The sequence below is a fragment of the Corvus cornix genome, chromosome 6, assembly GCF_000738735.6.
Source record: "Corvus cornix cornix isolate S_Up_H32 chromosome 6, ASM73873v5, whole genome shotgun sequence".
Taxonomy (NCBI): domain Eukaryota; kingdom Metazoa; phylum Chordata; class Aves; order Passeriformes; family Corvidae; genus Corvus; species Corvus cornix.
Window position 1 is genome coordinate 12,771,384 of NC_046336.1, and position 15,978 is coordinate 12,787,361.

The 15,978-nt window shown below is 54.5% G+C and overlaps 1 protein-coding gene across 1 annotated transcript in view; it reads right to left on the reverse strand.

Moving 5' to 3' along the window:
* Window positions 1-650: 650 nt before the first annotated feature.
* Window positions 651-15,978, reverse strand: part of TRIM8 (tripartite motif containing 8) — a 30,496-nt gene continuing 15,168 nt past the window's right edge. The window contains exons 3-7 of the mRNA XM_010412942.2: window positions 5,015-5,110; window positions 4,001-4,234; window positions 3,599-3,630; window positions 2,928-3,043; window positions 651-2,198 (exon numbers count right to left, since the gene is read on the reverse strand). Coding sequence (XP_010411244.2) covers window positions 1,591-2,198; window positions 2,928-3,043; window positions 3,599-3,630; window positions 4,001-4,234; window positions 5,015-5,110 — 1,086 coding nt within the window. The 3' untranslated portion in view covers window positions 651-1,590. The remainder of the gene's footprint in view (window positions 2,199-2,927; window positions 3,044-3,598; window positions 3,631-4,000; window positions 4,235-5,014; window positions 5,111-15,978) is intronic.

Below are 15,978 nucleotides of genomic sequence, written 5' to 3' on the forward strand. Positions count from 1 at the left end.
TCTGCTTTATGAAGTCAGCCTCATTTTCCCCAGAGGAAGATCACTGCTGCACACCCCCAGCCAGGCCAGCCCATGGCCCCACTGCACGTCCTGGACAAAGGGTTCCTCCTCACCCTTCCCAGCCTGGGCTGAGCAGAGGGTCCCCAAACCAGCCCGGGGTGCTGCCAGCACCCACAAAGCCCCAGGGGTCAGTGGGGGTTTAGGTGGGGATGAAGGCTCAAGGGCTGGGTGCCAGGGCAGCAGCATGGCCGGAATGGTGGATGCTGGCAGAGTCAGGAAAGCTGCTGTCCCCGACCCAGTCCCCATCCCACAATGGAGATTGTTCTGGAGCCTGTGGGCAGGATGCGGCCCGGCCGGCTCCGTGCCTGACTCACATCCTTGCCGCCTGCGAGGGAGCTGGTGGAGAGCCACATCTCCAGCACACCTTCCCACGGGCTGGGACACGGGATGGGCGCTGCTGGGAACCCCCTCCGCATGTGGGACCCACTGCCGCCCCAGTGCCGAGCTGCTCCCTCCCGAACAGCCCTCCGGAAAACCCCCGTCATCGTCCGGGCCCCCGCGGGCCTGGCGAGCATTTCCTTCCGAAAGCAGGTTGGAGCCTCCCGCCGGAGCTGGCGTTCCCGGGGGAAGAGCTGCAGCAGAGCGAGGCGTTTGCACTAAGTGATCACATTTATTTGAATATTTTGCGTGTGTGTGTGTGTGTGTGTGTGTGTGTCTAAAATCGGTTACAGAATAAATACCTGTGCCTTATAGCAGGAAGTCCACTTTTTTTTATACAAAGTGCTTGTTACAGGAAGTTGCATCAGCGATATGCAGGAGGGGAGTGCGTTTCGGCCACGCTTCCCCTCCTGAAAACTAGAACAGATTTTTTTTTAAATTTATTTATTCGTGTTTTTTTTTAAAGTTTCTTTTCCCTTTTTTTTTTTTTTTTGTGCATTAAATTTCCTGCCATTGTGTATTTACAAATCTCTGAAAGAAGGAAAAAAATGCCAATATGCATGAGAAGTGGCCTTGTAACACAAAAAAAAAAATCAGCCTTAAAAAAAAAAGGTAACAAACCCAAAATCTACAAGTATCATTTCATACTGAATCAGTGATAGATTTTTTCTTTTTTTTTCTTTTTAAAAAGGGAAAGAAAGGGATGGGGAAAGGGGAAAAACTGAACCAAACCAGAAAAAATGAACCTGGAGAAATAGAAAGAGAGAAGGTGCCATTGTCCCTTCTGAAGTTTTCCAAAGGCAGAGAGGAGCGAGGAAGAGCACAACGCACAGACCCAGATGTCCGACTGAAATCCCCATCAAATTCTTCTCGGTAATTTCTCCCTCGTGTTTACCCAGCGAGGGGCAGGAAGGACTTCCAAAATTAAATTAAAAAAAGGCATTAAAATGAAAAAAAATATTATTTCATTTTTAAAGGATTAAAAAAAAAAAAAAAAAGAGAGATATTATAGAACAACCCTCCCCAAAATCCTGGAGGGGCGTGAGGCAGGGAAAAAATTGGGTTTGATTTAAAGGGAGGGAGGAAAAAAAAGAAAAGCCAAACCAAACCAGACTTTTCTCTCTGAACACATCATCGAGCGGGACTCTCTGGTTAACTGGTGACGTAGTGTTTGGCCGATGGCTGGCCGTAGACCCTATAGAAATCCTGCCGCCCGTGCTGCTGGGATGCGTCAATCCATTCCCTCACGGCAAGTCCCGGGAGCGACTGGGGGACGGCGGGGGCGGGCGGCAGCGGGTGGGAGTACTCCTGCGACGAGACTGTCCAGGGGAAGTGCCCCGACCGCGGGTAGGGCTGGTGCCCGCTGTGGTTGGACACCGAGGAACAGTAACAGTTATCCACGGAGCAGACGAGGATTTTGCGCCCACCGTACTGGGAGAGCACGGACTGCTGAGATGACGTGGTGTTGGGGTAGTGAGATGGGTTGAAGACGGAGCCCGAGTGCACCGGCTGCGGGCCGCTAGGAAGTCCAACTATGTGCTGCGTGGAGCTACAAGGCACCATGGCTTGTGCGGACTGCCCCTCGCCAGCCGAAGCGCCCTGGCTCATGTACTGGCTCGCCACAGTCCCGGACGATGGCTCGAGGAAGCTGCCCTCGGGAAAGGCGGTGGAGTGCTTGCGCTTCTCCGCGCCGGAGTTGCTGACGGTGCAGGGGTACATGGGGATACTCTGCAGGAAGGGGACGGGGGTGCTCAGAGGACCTGCGGAGGGGAACGGGAGAGGGGGATTGTATTAAGCACACCATGGCACAGCTCCAGGGTGCTCCAGCCGCTGATCTGGAGCTGCAGCGGGGCCCCAAGACCCACATTCCAGCCCCGCGTGTGCAGAGGGTCCCCCAGCCCGTCCCACCAGTGGCAAAGCAGGCACACAGCCCTGTGCAGGTGGACTTGCAGATTCAGTTCTGGGCCCTTGCCAGCGTGCTCAGAGCGGCCCCGGGCGCTGCTCTGCAAACAGCTCATGAACACAGTCCCTAAGAGGAGCAGAGTGGGACAGCCTGAGGGATAAACATGATTTCCCCAAGGAGAGAGGACTGGGAAGCCTCCGCAGGACATGGTCTGCTCCCAGGCGTTGGCTGGGGGCTGTGGGACCACACCAGACCCTGGCTGTCCCTGCCCACATGCTGACCCCCATCTTTCCACTGACTTTTCCTGGCAATGGCCAGCCCCTCCAAAAGCCCTGTATTTCAGGGTTTTTGTGTAACCCCAGAACACAGCCATTTCACAAGACAAGGAAAATGCCCTGCGGAAAGTCAGGAACTGGCTTTGTGACTCTCCACGCCCCTGCTGACTGCAGAGGGGCTCCAAGGGGTCCCTGCCCCAAACAGCTCTCACCACTGTTTTGTACTGGGATCTGCAGGGCAGCCAGCTGTGGATACAGCAGGTAGTGAGGTCCCATGCCCCTGCACCCCTCAGCCCTCAGGTTTCACCCACCTTCCAGCAACTTCCTCAGCTGCTTCTCCTTCTTGGCGATCTCGTTCAGGAAGAGCTTGGAGTTGAGGTGGCCGATTTTGGGTGGGGGCAGGCTGCCACCTGTACAGTTCTGAGTCCTGTTGGGGATGGCAGGCAGAGAGGTGTGAGTTATAAGGTAGACTCAGGAGAGGGACAGCTCCTCCCCCCCACCCTCCTGGAGCCAAACCCCCTCCCTAGGGTAGAGGACAGAAGGGAGCTGGCTGTCTCTGGCAAGCAGGACCTTCCCTGTCCAGTTTTGCTGTGAATGTCCCCCGCCAGGGCACACCTCCTGCCATGTCCCCCCCTGCATGGCCATCCCAGCTCACTTCTGCTCCATTAGTGCTGGCTTTAACTTCCTGCCCTGGCTATGCCCAGTGAAGCTGGACTGAGCCCTGCACCCTGACCCGGCTGGTCCCACCCTCTGCTCTTCCACAAGCACAACACTGTTTCCCCTAGTCCCTGGGGAGGACCTGATTGAATGGCTGCATGAGGGGATTTTTTCATCCTCCCAGAGAGAGAGGGAAGCTGAGCATGCCTCTCCCAAATCCTGTAGCATCCCTGGCCCTGGTCTTCCTCTGGACATCGTGCTGCTGCCAGCCCTGTGGACAGGAACACACCCTTTGCCCCGAACATGTCTGTCCCGCTGTGCTTACCTGTCCATTAAGATTTTCACAGACTTGGTGTTCTAGAAGTGGAAGGAGAAGCTCTGGTCAGTAAGGCCAATCCCTGCCATGGAGGCTATGCCCCCTTTCAGTGTCAGCTTCCATGGCCCCCCAGGAGGGGACAATCTGACCATGGGCACTGAGCCCCCTTTCCCCTGCAAGGGCTGCTCCAGCCCCATCTCCAGCTGTGGCATCTCCTCATTTGAGGCCAGCACTGAGCCTACCCCACTCCTCCTTGATTTCTCCCACTGCTGAGCCCTCTGGAGGCATCAGCCAGCCCTGATAATGTCCCCATCCTGCTCCCCACCACACCCCATGCCTATCCAATTCTTCCCACACAACCAGACCTCTCCACAGCCCCCATCCCACCCTGGCATGGGCAGTTGGTCTTACCTTCATGAAGTTGATGTCCTCAGTTTTGTCAAACATGACCTGGACAGAGCTGAGGAGCTTCTTGGCCTCCTGCATGCGCTCATTGAGGTGCAGAACCTGGGCTGCATTCTCATTGCAGAACTTGGCCTGGGCCTTGTCCAGGATCTCCATGGTCTTCCGCAAGTCCTCATCTAAGATCTGGTGCATCTTCTCATACTGCAGGCGCACCTCGTCCTTCAGCTGGCTCACCTTCTCCTGGGGAGAGGAGCAGGGTCAGGCCCTCTGTGCCCTTCCACCTCTTCCATGATGTCCCAGGACACCTGGGTCCTTTCCCAGCAGTGGAGAATGCAACCTGAAAGCTGCACCCCAGCTCTGCTCTCCTGCAACACCCAGACAGACCAAACCCTGCTGTCAACTACCACATGGGACTTCTATGTGCCAGAGACCCAACAGGGACACTGTGAAGGTTTGATTGGTTCAGCAGGTCCTTGGACCTACTTCCTGGGGTCTGTGTGGTGTCACCTCCTGAGACCTAATGCCAAGGAACAACCCGCCACACCACCGACAGACTGTGTGCTCCCCTGAAAAATCCCACCCATCCCCATCTGCATGCCCTTTCCCATCTTCATCCTCATCCCCAGCACCACCCCAGGCTGGAGACACTTCATGTTCCAGAGCCTTTCCTTTCATGCTCTGGGAGGCCGAGGTGCCTTAAGGATCATGAGCACTCCCTCCCTGAGGAAGGCTGTGCTGAGCTGAGGACAGCTGAGGCCATCTGATACTTAAGGACAGCCTTGTTCCTCACGTCCCAACTCCCCCCAGGACCCATGAGGCTGTAGGGCAGCTCCAAACACATTTTGTCTCCCAAAATGATGACTGACAAGGGTGAAATGGAGGCAGGCAGTCTGTCTGGCTCCCCTGAATGTCTGCCTTCCTCCCTGCCCACCTGGCCCCTATGTTTAAGGAGATTGTCCCCATTGTGCCATGGGGTGACCATCCCTGGGACTGGCCATGGCAGGGTGAAGCACTGGTTACCTCGACCAGCCGCTTGTCTGATTCCAGCTTGTAGAGCTGCTCTTCGATGTCCTGCTCCCGCTCCTCCAGGCGGTCCTGCTGCTTCATCAGCATCTTCTGCAGAGATAAGAGAAAGCAGCATCATCAGAGCCCAGCGGCAGCGTGTGCCAGCGAACGTTGGTGCTGCCCACACTGGCTCTGCCCACGTGGTTCAGGAAGGATGGTGCTTTTTCCCAGCAGGATGCTACTGCCAGGCTGAAAGCCCAGGCATAGCTTGTGGAACTGGAAACCTGGTTATTTCAATGGCAGAAATGGCAGAGGGGCTGCGTGTGCCGGGCTGTGTTACCGGCTGGGTTGGGTCCCCTGGATGGGGGCAGCACCTCAGGTAACTTTCTGCAGCCCAGTCAGTGGGGCTGGGTCAGAGCCAAGCCCTGAGGACTGTGGGGGGGACACAGAGAGGCTCATCTCCCACTAAGGCCGTACCGTTTCGAGGCCCATCACCCATCGCCAGCAGGCTCCTGCGAGACATCACCACGTCCCTCGCGCCCCCGTACGCCACGCCAAATCCTTTCTCCCTTCCCCGCCTCCGTGACAAGCCCCAGAGCCAGCGTCAGCGTAATCTGGAGGGACAGAGTGAGGAGGAACGGGGCCTCCCCCCGCCACACTGCCAGCCCCCAGCCCCACTCCTTGGGGCTGGGCCTGGGCCATCCACCGATTAACTGGGACACATTTATCCCCAGCTATCAGCGTGAGTGCCTTGCTCCTGCATGCTTCCCACTGCCCATGAGAGAAGGGCTCTATCCCTGTGAGCAGGAGCAGGGCTTCCCAAAACACCCCTCAAAATCAACTCCAAATATTCACCCTTCATGTTTACTGGGGGGAAAAGCCAGGACACCAGCGGGGCAAGGAGAAGGGCTTTACCCGGCACAGAGATGCGGCGTTAGAGACTCAACGACAGGGGCGAGATGGAAAGAAACCGGCAGCGAGAATGAATTTCGAGGGGATTATTGCTATTATAAACCGCCACTTGGGAATTTATAATCAAGTAATTAATTCCTGGACGAGGCGGGAGGGGGAGGGTGGCAGAGGCGCTGCTGGGATTAATTGCATTGCAGGGAAAGGCTGTCACCTCCGACTCAATTCAGGAGCAGGAATGCGAAGCCTCCTCCCTCCTGTTGTTTTTCTTAAGGTCTTGAGAACCTCCAGCCTTACTGTCGCTGGGCTCCTACCACTAATAATAACGAGGAGCTAAAAAAACCCAGCTTCCCACTCACAGGCACACTCCACATGCATGCCCGGGGCCCACGCGTGTGCACCCACCCAGGCACATGCAGGCAGACACACAGACAGCACATCCATTGAAACAGGGCCAAGGGGCAGTCACAGCAATGCAGACCCCCAGACCATGGGGGGACTTTGCTGTGCATGTGCACAGAAACACAGGGGCCTGCAGCATCCAAGGGCATCACTGGAAGCATCCACACGGAGAAAGATTTGAGGCATATATTAAAAATCTCCTTTTTTTCATTGTAAAAGGGCTGTTATTTGTGTTGCTGCAGCATCAGGAGGCTGCAGTCCACTCCCAGGTTTAACATGGTGGGAAATGAGCTCTAGAAAGTGAGTGCCAACACCACTTGCTTGAACCTTGAAGAACTGAGGGTGCAGGCAGGAACTGTGTCCCAGGTCCTGTGCCAGCAGCCAGGCCTGAGTGTGGGGCTGCTGAGGGCTCCTCTAGAGGCTCAGAGAGGGTTTTGGATCAACCACCAGGCAGAACTGTGGGGTAGGTGGGCAACAGCCCCATGTAGGTGGGCTGAGAAGTGGCAGGCAACAAGCCTGCTCCAGGGCTCCAGAGAAAGAGATGCCTTCCAACATTCCTGCGTGAAGGTGGCCAGTTGAATGTGGGAGTTGGGCAGGTCGTGCAGTGCAGGCTGAGCTGCTCACTGCCCAGGCTGGGCAGCCAAAGGACACGAGGAGCTTTGCACCGAGCCCTTCCCTACGCTTCCCTCCCTGCCGCAGATTCGCCATCTCCACCACGAGCAGCCAAACCCATCCCGCACCAGCCCACCCAGAGGACGGCCAAGTCTAGCCGGGGCCCCGGGAGCAGCCCAGTCCTCTGCCTGACTTCCCTGTCTGCCAGCTGGGACAGGAGTGGGTAAAAAATATAGGACAGGACCCAAGGCTGACAGCTTGCTGGGCACAGAGGCCAAATCCCCATCCCACTCTGTCATACCGATCAGGTATCTGACATACCTGAGGCAGCCACTGCCCTTCCCCCCGATGCTGCTGGGATGCTCTTGCAGGGGAAACCAGGGTTTTCTATCACTGGCAGATGCCAGGCAGGCAGAGGCCACCCTGCCAGCCCCACTGGTGTGAGGGACCCCCGAGGGAGGCACTGAACAGCCCCGGACATGCACGTACCACCGCCCTGCAGCTGCCGTGGCAGAGCTGCCAACCTTTGTGTTTTGTAACAAACCTCAGACTGCTCCACTCCTGGGATCATACAGTTATGTGAAATCACAAATGTACACATAAATATATGTAAAAATAACTTTTTATACATATAAGTTAATTTCATATCCCTTCACAGCTGGAAAAAGTGACCAAAATCCAACCTACAGCCACAGAAATCAGAGAGAATAGAGGACATGCAGCACTTTCTTTAAACCTCACATTTGAGCCACTATTTCGATTTTAGGTTGATTTAAAAACTGTACGTGCCTGGGATCGCAGTGGAATGGGAGGGCTTTTCACCCACAGCAACAAAACCTTAACAAGACACAAGGGTATGAATTACCCCTTCCGACACCGAGTGGCAAAATCTCATTGTCTATGCAGCACAGGCTGAATTCCTTAGGTGTTTTGAAAAGGAAAATATATCCCTTCCATCCCCTCCCAAATCTGGTATTTCTGAAGTCATGAACTCCTCCTCCTCCAGGATCAGAATTTCTCGGGGTAATTTCTCATATTTCATGCATGACCTTGATGCTGGGAGAACCGAGGCTCCCTCTGTACAGGCACCCTTCCCAGCCTATGAGCAACTCTGATCCCAGTTTGTCTTTTCCAAGACACGTCGCCAGTTTGCGAAACGCATGCTAAAAATGCTTCTTATTCCAACACCAGCTGAGAGTGAATTCATCTCATTAATTAAAAAATTAATCAGTGGCTGGGGTAAGTGGCTGGTCCGCCATGACCCTGTAGGCCCTAGTGAGACAGGGCTAGCTCACAGAGACCAGCTTATTCTGCGGGAGATGAACATAATGTCCCCCCTCCTCTTGGAAAAAAATGAAGTGTGGGTACAAAAGGGCTGAGCCCATACAGGGAGTTGGCAAACACGCTGTGGGCATCAACCCTGCAAGGGAGCTGGACCACCGAAGGTGGAAGGACAAAGGAGGGGAAGTTATCCTTCACTTCCCTGCGGGAGTGAGGGTGCACTCCTCCTGTGCAGGCGGAGGAGGGTGAGTCCTGAGCAGCCATTGTGGCAAGTCAGACGGGTTTGGGGTACTAAGGTCATGCACTGGGAGGGAAACACTACTTGGAGGGACATCTCTGCAGGAAGCAAAGCAAGCACGGCAAAGTCTTGTTGCAGGGAGGATGCACACAGCAGGTCCCTGTGGGATTGTGCTGAGGGAAGGCTTGCTGACCATCGCTATCCACGGTGCTTGCTGGGAGAACACCACCATCAGGGAAACCATGTTCGCCTTGCCTGCATCTTACTGCACCTCCTGGTCAGTCCCCCTGAATCTGCGCTGGCCCCAGATCCCAGAGCCTGCCCCAGCATGGGACACATCCACCCTGCCAGGCAGGGTATGGGGGTATGTCTTCTGGGGGACAGGGCAGTCCCAACAGAGAACTTCTGCAACATTAAATGCCTGCAGCCACAAGACAGGAAGATGGTAATAAAGAGTTTAACAGCTCTGATGATACAGGGCTTCTATGCTTCTCATCCGAGAGCCACTGCATGGCTGCAGCACCACAAGCCTCAGATGTGTTTCACACATGGGTCCAGCTCAGCCAGCTGGGAAAACCCCCACTGCAAATGGGGGCAGTGGGGTGTGGGAAGGAGTTCACACCCACCCAAGACCTCCCAGGCAGGGAGCAATCTGTCGGCAAGATGTCTCCCCTGACTTGTCTTAGGCTGGTCTCACCACTGTCCTCTCCCAAAGGGCAGGGCTAAGCCTGTGGTCACTGCTGAGCCCCCAGTAACAGCAGATTATTCCCCTGCCCTGCCTGAGGTCCGTCACTCCCCTCATCCCCCCTTTGCAGCCTATTGCCCTGGGGCCAGCATCGGGGCATCAGAATCCCATGACATGCCCCAAGGTTTTGTGTTCTCTGAGACTGGTCAGGGCCCTTGTGTGCCTCCCAGGGAGAGCTGGCAGGGGAGAGCCCATGGCACCCCTTTCCTGAAGGCTCCAGTGCTCACCAGCCCCTGCCCAACTCCCAGCAGGATCAGGAAGGAGCCTGGCAGCTTAACCAGAGGCAGACCGGTGCCCCATGACCTGCTGAGCTGATGTGGTTTTAAACAAGAGCTGGAGCAGTGAAAAGCCTTACTGTGTTCATAGGGCAAATGGAGCCCATGCAGCTTCTCTGATGTCTAATAAGCACTGTGCATCCTTCAGGGCCATTCATCTTGCAAGAGCAACCAAGTGCCCACACACTGACCTGTGGGATGCTTGCAGGATGCTAATTCCCAATAAACTCTGCTGAAACTGTCTGTGGGTTTGGAGGGTACTACAGCAGGCCAGGTGGACAAACCACAGGAGTGCACAGCCCTCATTCCCGTAGGAAACCGGGGGAGCAGAGACTGCCCCACAGAACACCCTTAACCCCAGCTGGATGGCTGGCCCAGGACAGGTGCACTCACTTCTCTGCCTCTCTCCTTCTTCCTCCTCTGCGCCCAGGCCTTCCCCTCGCCGCCAAATCCCAGCCACCAAGTGAATAAGGACATTGTTTGCAGTCACCGGAAAGCCAGAACGGAGGGAGCAGCTTGGAGCACGAGGGGGAGGAAGGGTGAGGAGGAGGAGGAAGGTGGAGCCGGAGCAAGGAAGCCGCAAAGGGCAGATGGATGCCTGTTGTGGGAATGGCTCCAGACACCTGCAGCTCAGCCCAGGACTGGGATCAAGAGCCCCCATTGAGACACACGTCCCGGCACGTTGCTGGAGACGGGCCTGAAGTCACAGTGACTGAATTTTAATGCACTGAAAGCCCTGGACCAAGGAGGCGAGCGCAACCTTTTGCCTCCCCAGGCCTCCCACACACAGACTTCCCTCTCCCCAGCCCCGCTCCACCGTCAGCTGGACAGTTTTCTGAGAAAAACCCACGCGATGAGCTATTTTCATCCCTCCTGAAAGTGTCACCTCACCTGCTAACACACCAGAACCTTGACATGGTGCACATCTGGGGCACAACAGCCAAGTGCCCCCAAAAACAGGATCTCAAATCATGAGATCATGCACCACCACAGCCCAAGGGGACCAGTCCCCATAGCCCAAACGCCCTGGAGCATCCCTCCCACCCTGCCACGGTCTCCTGCTGACCAGACCCAGGCAAAACCAGCTCTTTCAAACTCCCCACAGCCCTCATGACACTCGCAGGAGGCTGATTCACTTAAAGGGGCAGGAAGGAAATGCCTTCTGGTTGGGGTTTCATCTTGCACACATTTACAGTAAGCACCAGGCAGGAGGGAAGGTCTCCAGCCAGAGCACGAGGTCTTGCCTTCCCTGGCCAGCCTGGAGCACACACAGTGCTCCAGGCTTTGGCTTTTCTCACGGTGCTCTCTGTTCAGAGATCAGGCTGGTTTATCCTCAACAGGGGAAGGAAGAGGGGAGGGGAACAGCCTGAGATATTAATAGCTGCCCTTGCTAGGAAGGGATGGGAGCAGCAGCCATGCAGTGAACAGGCATCAAAGAGACCCCCTTGCCAGCACTGAGGGACCCCTGAGCACCAGGAGAGCCAGTGCTTCCTAGAAAAGGGCTGAAGGCCAAATATTCAGCACCAGCCTGGGGGAACAGGATGTACAATGACTCTTGCAAGAGCAGCTCTCCACCCTGCTCTCATGCTGGAGTGGGTGAAGATGCCTCCTGCTTGTCTACATGACCCTGTGAGATGGTGCCTGGCCTCTGAGCCTTCCCCGGGACAATAGGAGAAACAATCAGGCTTAGACCCATGTCCCATCTCCACTGGCTACCCCACAGGCACAGCCCTATGTCCCACCTCCTGTGCCCAGCCCAGCACAGGGCATCCCTGTAGCATGACTGGCACACAGCAGCTGGATGCTCCCATGGATCCACGACTCATGGCTGCTTAGCAGAACCAGGTCGGCCCTGGCTCCTGGGGCATCCCGGGACAGTGGGCATGGCAGACCACACTTCTCTGCACGTCCCTGTACCAGAGCAGATCCTGGACCACCACAGGGCTGTGCTGGTGCCTGCAGCCTGGAACAGCTCTTTCCCTTGTTTACACCCAGCAGAAAGGAAGAACTCGTTAATAAGGGGAAAATACAAGCATTGTGTTGCATGGGGCCAGCAGCAGGATTTCTGGAAACCAGGAAATGGGGGACCTATTCTCTGTCAGAAAGTGACCTTCAGGGGGACCTTGAGGATGTTAATTCACCCTCCTGGGCCTCTGTGCCCTTGTCCCCCTGCTCCTCACGGCCACGGGGGTTACTTGATGCTGTGCCTCTCACGTAAATGGGGGAAAGAGGCTAGGGCTCTACCTATAATTTTTGGACCCCAACTTCAAGCCATGGCCCAGCGGCCACTGCTGTCAGTGTCCTTGGATCAGGGACAAAGATTTGCTTCGAGGGGAAAAGGAGGATAAGAGAGATTAAGGAGCAGAGAGATGAGGCCAATGGCTGGAGACACATCACCTCTCTACCTGCAGCCCTGCAAATCCTGGAGGAAGGAGCCTTCCTCATATCAGGTGTCCAGTATGGGTGATGTGGCCCTCAACAGAGGCTTCCTCCATGCAAAGCACAGCAAGAGGCAGTGAAAGCAGGGCAAACTGCCTCTACCAGACCTGGGGCTCAAGACTCGCTCACAACATGTGCAGAAGAGGAAAAAAGGGGCTGGAAATGCACCAGGAAAACGAGTACCAGGACAAGAAGCTAGTTTGCATGCTGAGCATGCAGCCAGGCGAGTCATGACTGATGCTGCTGGCTCCCCAGGACAAAGATGAGCCTTGGTGATAGAATCATAGAATCATAAAATCATTAAGATTGGAAAACACCTCCAAGATCATTGAGTTCAACCTTTGACTGAACACTACCATGTCAACTAAACCACTAGCACTAATGGCCATGTCCAGTCATTTCTTGAACACTCCCAGGGATGGTGACTCCACAACTTCCCTGGGCAGCCCATTCTAATGTTTAACCTCCCTTTCACTGAAGAAATTCTTCCTGATGCCCAACATGAACCCTCCCTAGCACAGCTTAGGCTTGTCCTCATCTTTGTCACTTGTTGTCTGGGAGAAGAGGCTGATCCCACCTCAGTACACTCTCAGGCAGTTGTAGAGAGTGATAAGGTCTCCCCGAGCCTCCTTTTCTCTAGGCTGAACACCCCCAGCTCCCTCAGCCACTCCTCATTTGGCCTGTGCTCCAGACCCTTCACCAGCTCTGTTGCCCTCCTCTGGACTTGCTCCAGCACCTCAATATTATTCTTGCAGTGAGGGGTCCAAAACTGAACACGGGATTTGAGGTGCAGCCCCCACCAGTGCTGAGTACAGGGGGATGATCACAGTCCTGGTCCTGCTGGCCACACTACTGCTGATACAAGCCAAGATGCCACTGGCCTTCTTGGCCACCTGGGCGACTGGTGGCTCACGATCAGCTGCTGTTGACCAGTATCCCCAGGTCCTTTTCTGCTGGGCAGCTTCCCAGCCACTCTGCCCCAGCCAGTAGCACTGTGTGGGGTTGTTGTGACCCAAGTGCAGGATCCAGCACTTCACTTTGCTGAACCTCATACAGTTGGCCTTGGTACATTGATCCAGCCTGTCCAGATCTCTCTGCAGAGCTTTCCTAGTATTAAATAAGACTGGTCCCAAAACTGTGCCTTGGGGAACTTCACTAGTGACCATGCCTTTGGCCAGTACAGCCACTTCCTGCCCCATATCTGCCAGGAGAGACAGCATTCCATGAGGGAAAATGCTCCCACACTGTGTCCCAATGCTACAGGGACAGCAGATGCATTTGGGCGGTGCAGGAGCAAGACGGAGAGACCACCTCTGAGGGCTGCTGGGGCTGCGGGTGCAGGCGCAACCAGGCCCTTGGGGCAGCGAGGAACTCAGGAAATCTCTTTTCTTTCTGCTGGGAAGGGAGGGAGAAGAGATCCCCACCCAGGCTTGGGTGTGGACACTGGCCAACAGTCCACCCCAGCCAGCGTTTGGTGGGAGGCCAGCCCAGGCCACCTTCGCCTGGGAACAGAGAGAGGCAGGAAGAATCACAGGGCTCAGTTCTGTGTTTATGAAGGACAAGGTCTGCATCTTCTTTGTCATCAGGGATGCAAGGGAGGAGCTCTTTTCCCCACCTCTTTCACTTCTAAAGGGAAAATGTACAGGTTTAGGGCTGCTTATAAATTAGTGCCAAAATTCTCCCTGCTGCTGAGCCATCTCCAGCACAGGGCTCTGGCTGCAGGCCCTGGCACAAACCTGCCCTGCCCAGCACCAAATGCCCTTTGAGTAACCAGCTCAGGAGCACCAGCACTGGGACACTGCAGGGAAAAGTGCAGGGGTTTGCGACATCCTGAAAGTTTCAGACACCAGACCCGAGTGCCTTGAGCAACTGTTTCCAGACACTTGGGAGCTCAGACTGACACCAACACCTGGAGCACAACTGGTCCCCATGACCAGCATTGCCTTGTGCTTCATCCCTGCCACACCAGAAAATAAAATCTGGGGCCTGTAGCTGTATCGAGTGGGATTCACCAGATATCACAGTTTTTCATGTCATGTAATCATCAAGATCATGTAATAAGTCCTGCCCTTTCTGCCTTCAGCACACTCTGTGCTCGTGGTTTTTCAAATGCTTCAATCAATTTATACAGATATTATGGGGGGCCTATGTTCCTTTTCTCCCTCTTCTGTCTGTTTTCATACATCTGCCCCTTCCCAACCACAGATCCAGATAAAAAATTTATCCAGCAAAAAAAGAGCAGTCTGTCTTTGGTGGGATCATCTCCCCCAGCTGGCTCTCAGAAGTGCTCTGCCAGCTCCAGTGGTGGCAGTCTAGGCAGCAAAGGGAGATCACTCAGTGCTGAAACTCACAAAGTCCTGCTCCTCACACAAGCCCTATTGCTCTGACAGATCATCTCTCAGTCACTCCTCCCATAACCCCCATAAAAAATTCAACAGGCTTTGGCAGCACCCCCAATCCTGCCTTGATCTGTTGCTGTCCCAGTCTTGTCTAGCTCTGTTGAATTCCGAGATCTTCCCAATGTGATGAAATCTCAAGGTCCCAGCCAGTTGTCCCCAAACTGTGGCTGTGGTAATGGCTTGCCTTCCAAAAGAGCCATCCTGCAAAGACCCATCCTATTGCTCCGCAGCAAACCTACCCCCATCTGCAGGCCCTGCAAAATTGAGAAACCCTCACTCCCCCTTCCAAATAAACATCTTGGATTCAAGATCCAGCTGGCCTATGTGATCTCAGAGCCTTCTCCCTGCAGGGGTGAAACACAGCCAGCCTCTTCCACCCTTGCTCCCATTGCCAGCTGAGCAGCCTCTCCCCTGCCCAAAGACCTCTGCTCTGCACCCACCACAGCTGAGTCCTGCCATGGGAAGCCCTGAGCTCTGAACCACAGCCCCTTTGGCTTCCTACCCCCCTGATTTCGAGTTTCTGCTCTGGAGGGAGCCTGGCACGAGGATCTGGAAGCATAAACAGGTTTTGTGAGGAACTCAGATACCTCTGAGGAGCAGAGCAGCAGCAGCAATACCCACGTGCACCCACGTCCCAGCCATGAGATGACCAGCAACGACCTGCAGCCACGTGCCCTATCAGTGTCTCATTTGGTGACCCAAAGAAAAGGGGTCCAGCTGCACTAAGCATCTCTCCAGACTCAGGCAGCACTAGAAAGAAAACCCTCCTTTGATTTAAAGGCCACGATTTTTTTTTTTTTCCTCCCAACTGATCTAGTTAAACTTCCAACCGCTCAAGGCTATTTTAATTTGTACTGGTAAGTTAAATCAACACAAACAAGGGCAGAACAGGTTTATATGCACCTCTATTACTGGCCTGCACCAACTGGAGTGCAGCTACATTTCTCCAGGCAGCTTTTTTTTTTCTCTAATAAAGATAAGGGGGACATTTTTTGTGCACCTCCAACTGACAAATGGAGCCTGAAAGTGAATTGGGAGTCAAAGCCTTGAGGAAAGTCAAGGTGACTTATGCGCCAATAGGCTGGATTCAAAGAGCTCTGCAAAAATGCAGATCAACTAACAAGATTTATAAAACCCGTTAGGGGCTTAGAGGTCGCTTAATTCTCCAAGGTGCCAAGGAAAGTGCCTGACTCTCAGAAGGATGGATGGGGCTTACAGAGGTGGCTATCTCAACCTTTTGGTTGCTTCAAGAAAAGCGGACTCAATTTCTCTTGGAAATGAGGTTTTGACATGCCAAGATGTTTACTGTGAGCCTTGGCTCCTCCATCACTTACTTTAAAGCAAAAGAAACCAAGTCCTGTTGCTGCAGACAACTCTTACAAACATCTACCGAAAGCCACAGCAGAATCTGCTGCTTCAGCTCACCAGCGCCAGACACCACCCAGAGGAGTATGAGACCAGATTCCACACACAAGCTGGAAAAAATAGAAGGGGGGAAAAGACTCTGCACTTCTACAACTCCCCAGTGCCTGGCATTTTGCAGGCTGGAAGCAGCCTGTCAGCACCTGCGAGCAGCCAAGGCAACGTACAGCAAGTCCATCCACCCCAGTGACCACGACCACAGTCTGCTGAACACCAAGGACCCTCCACTGCCTCCCCACTGGGTTTTTGCTCTTCCC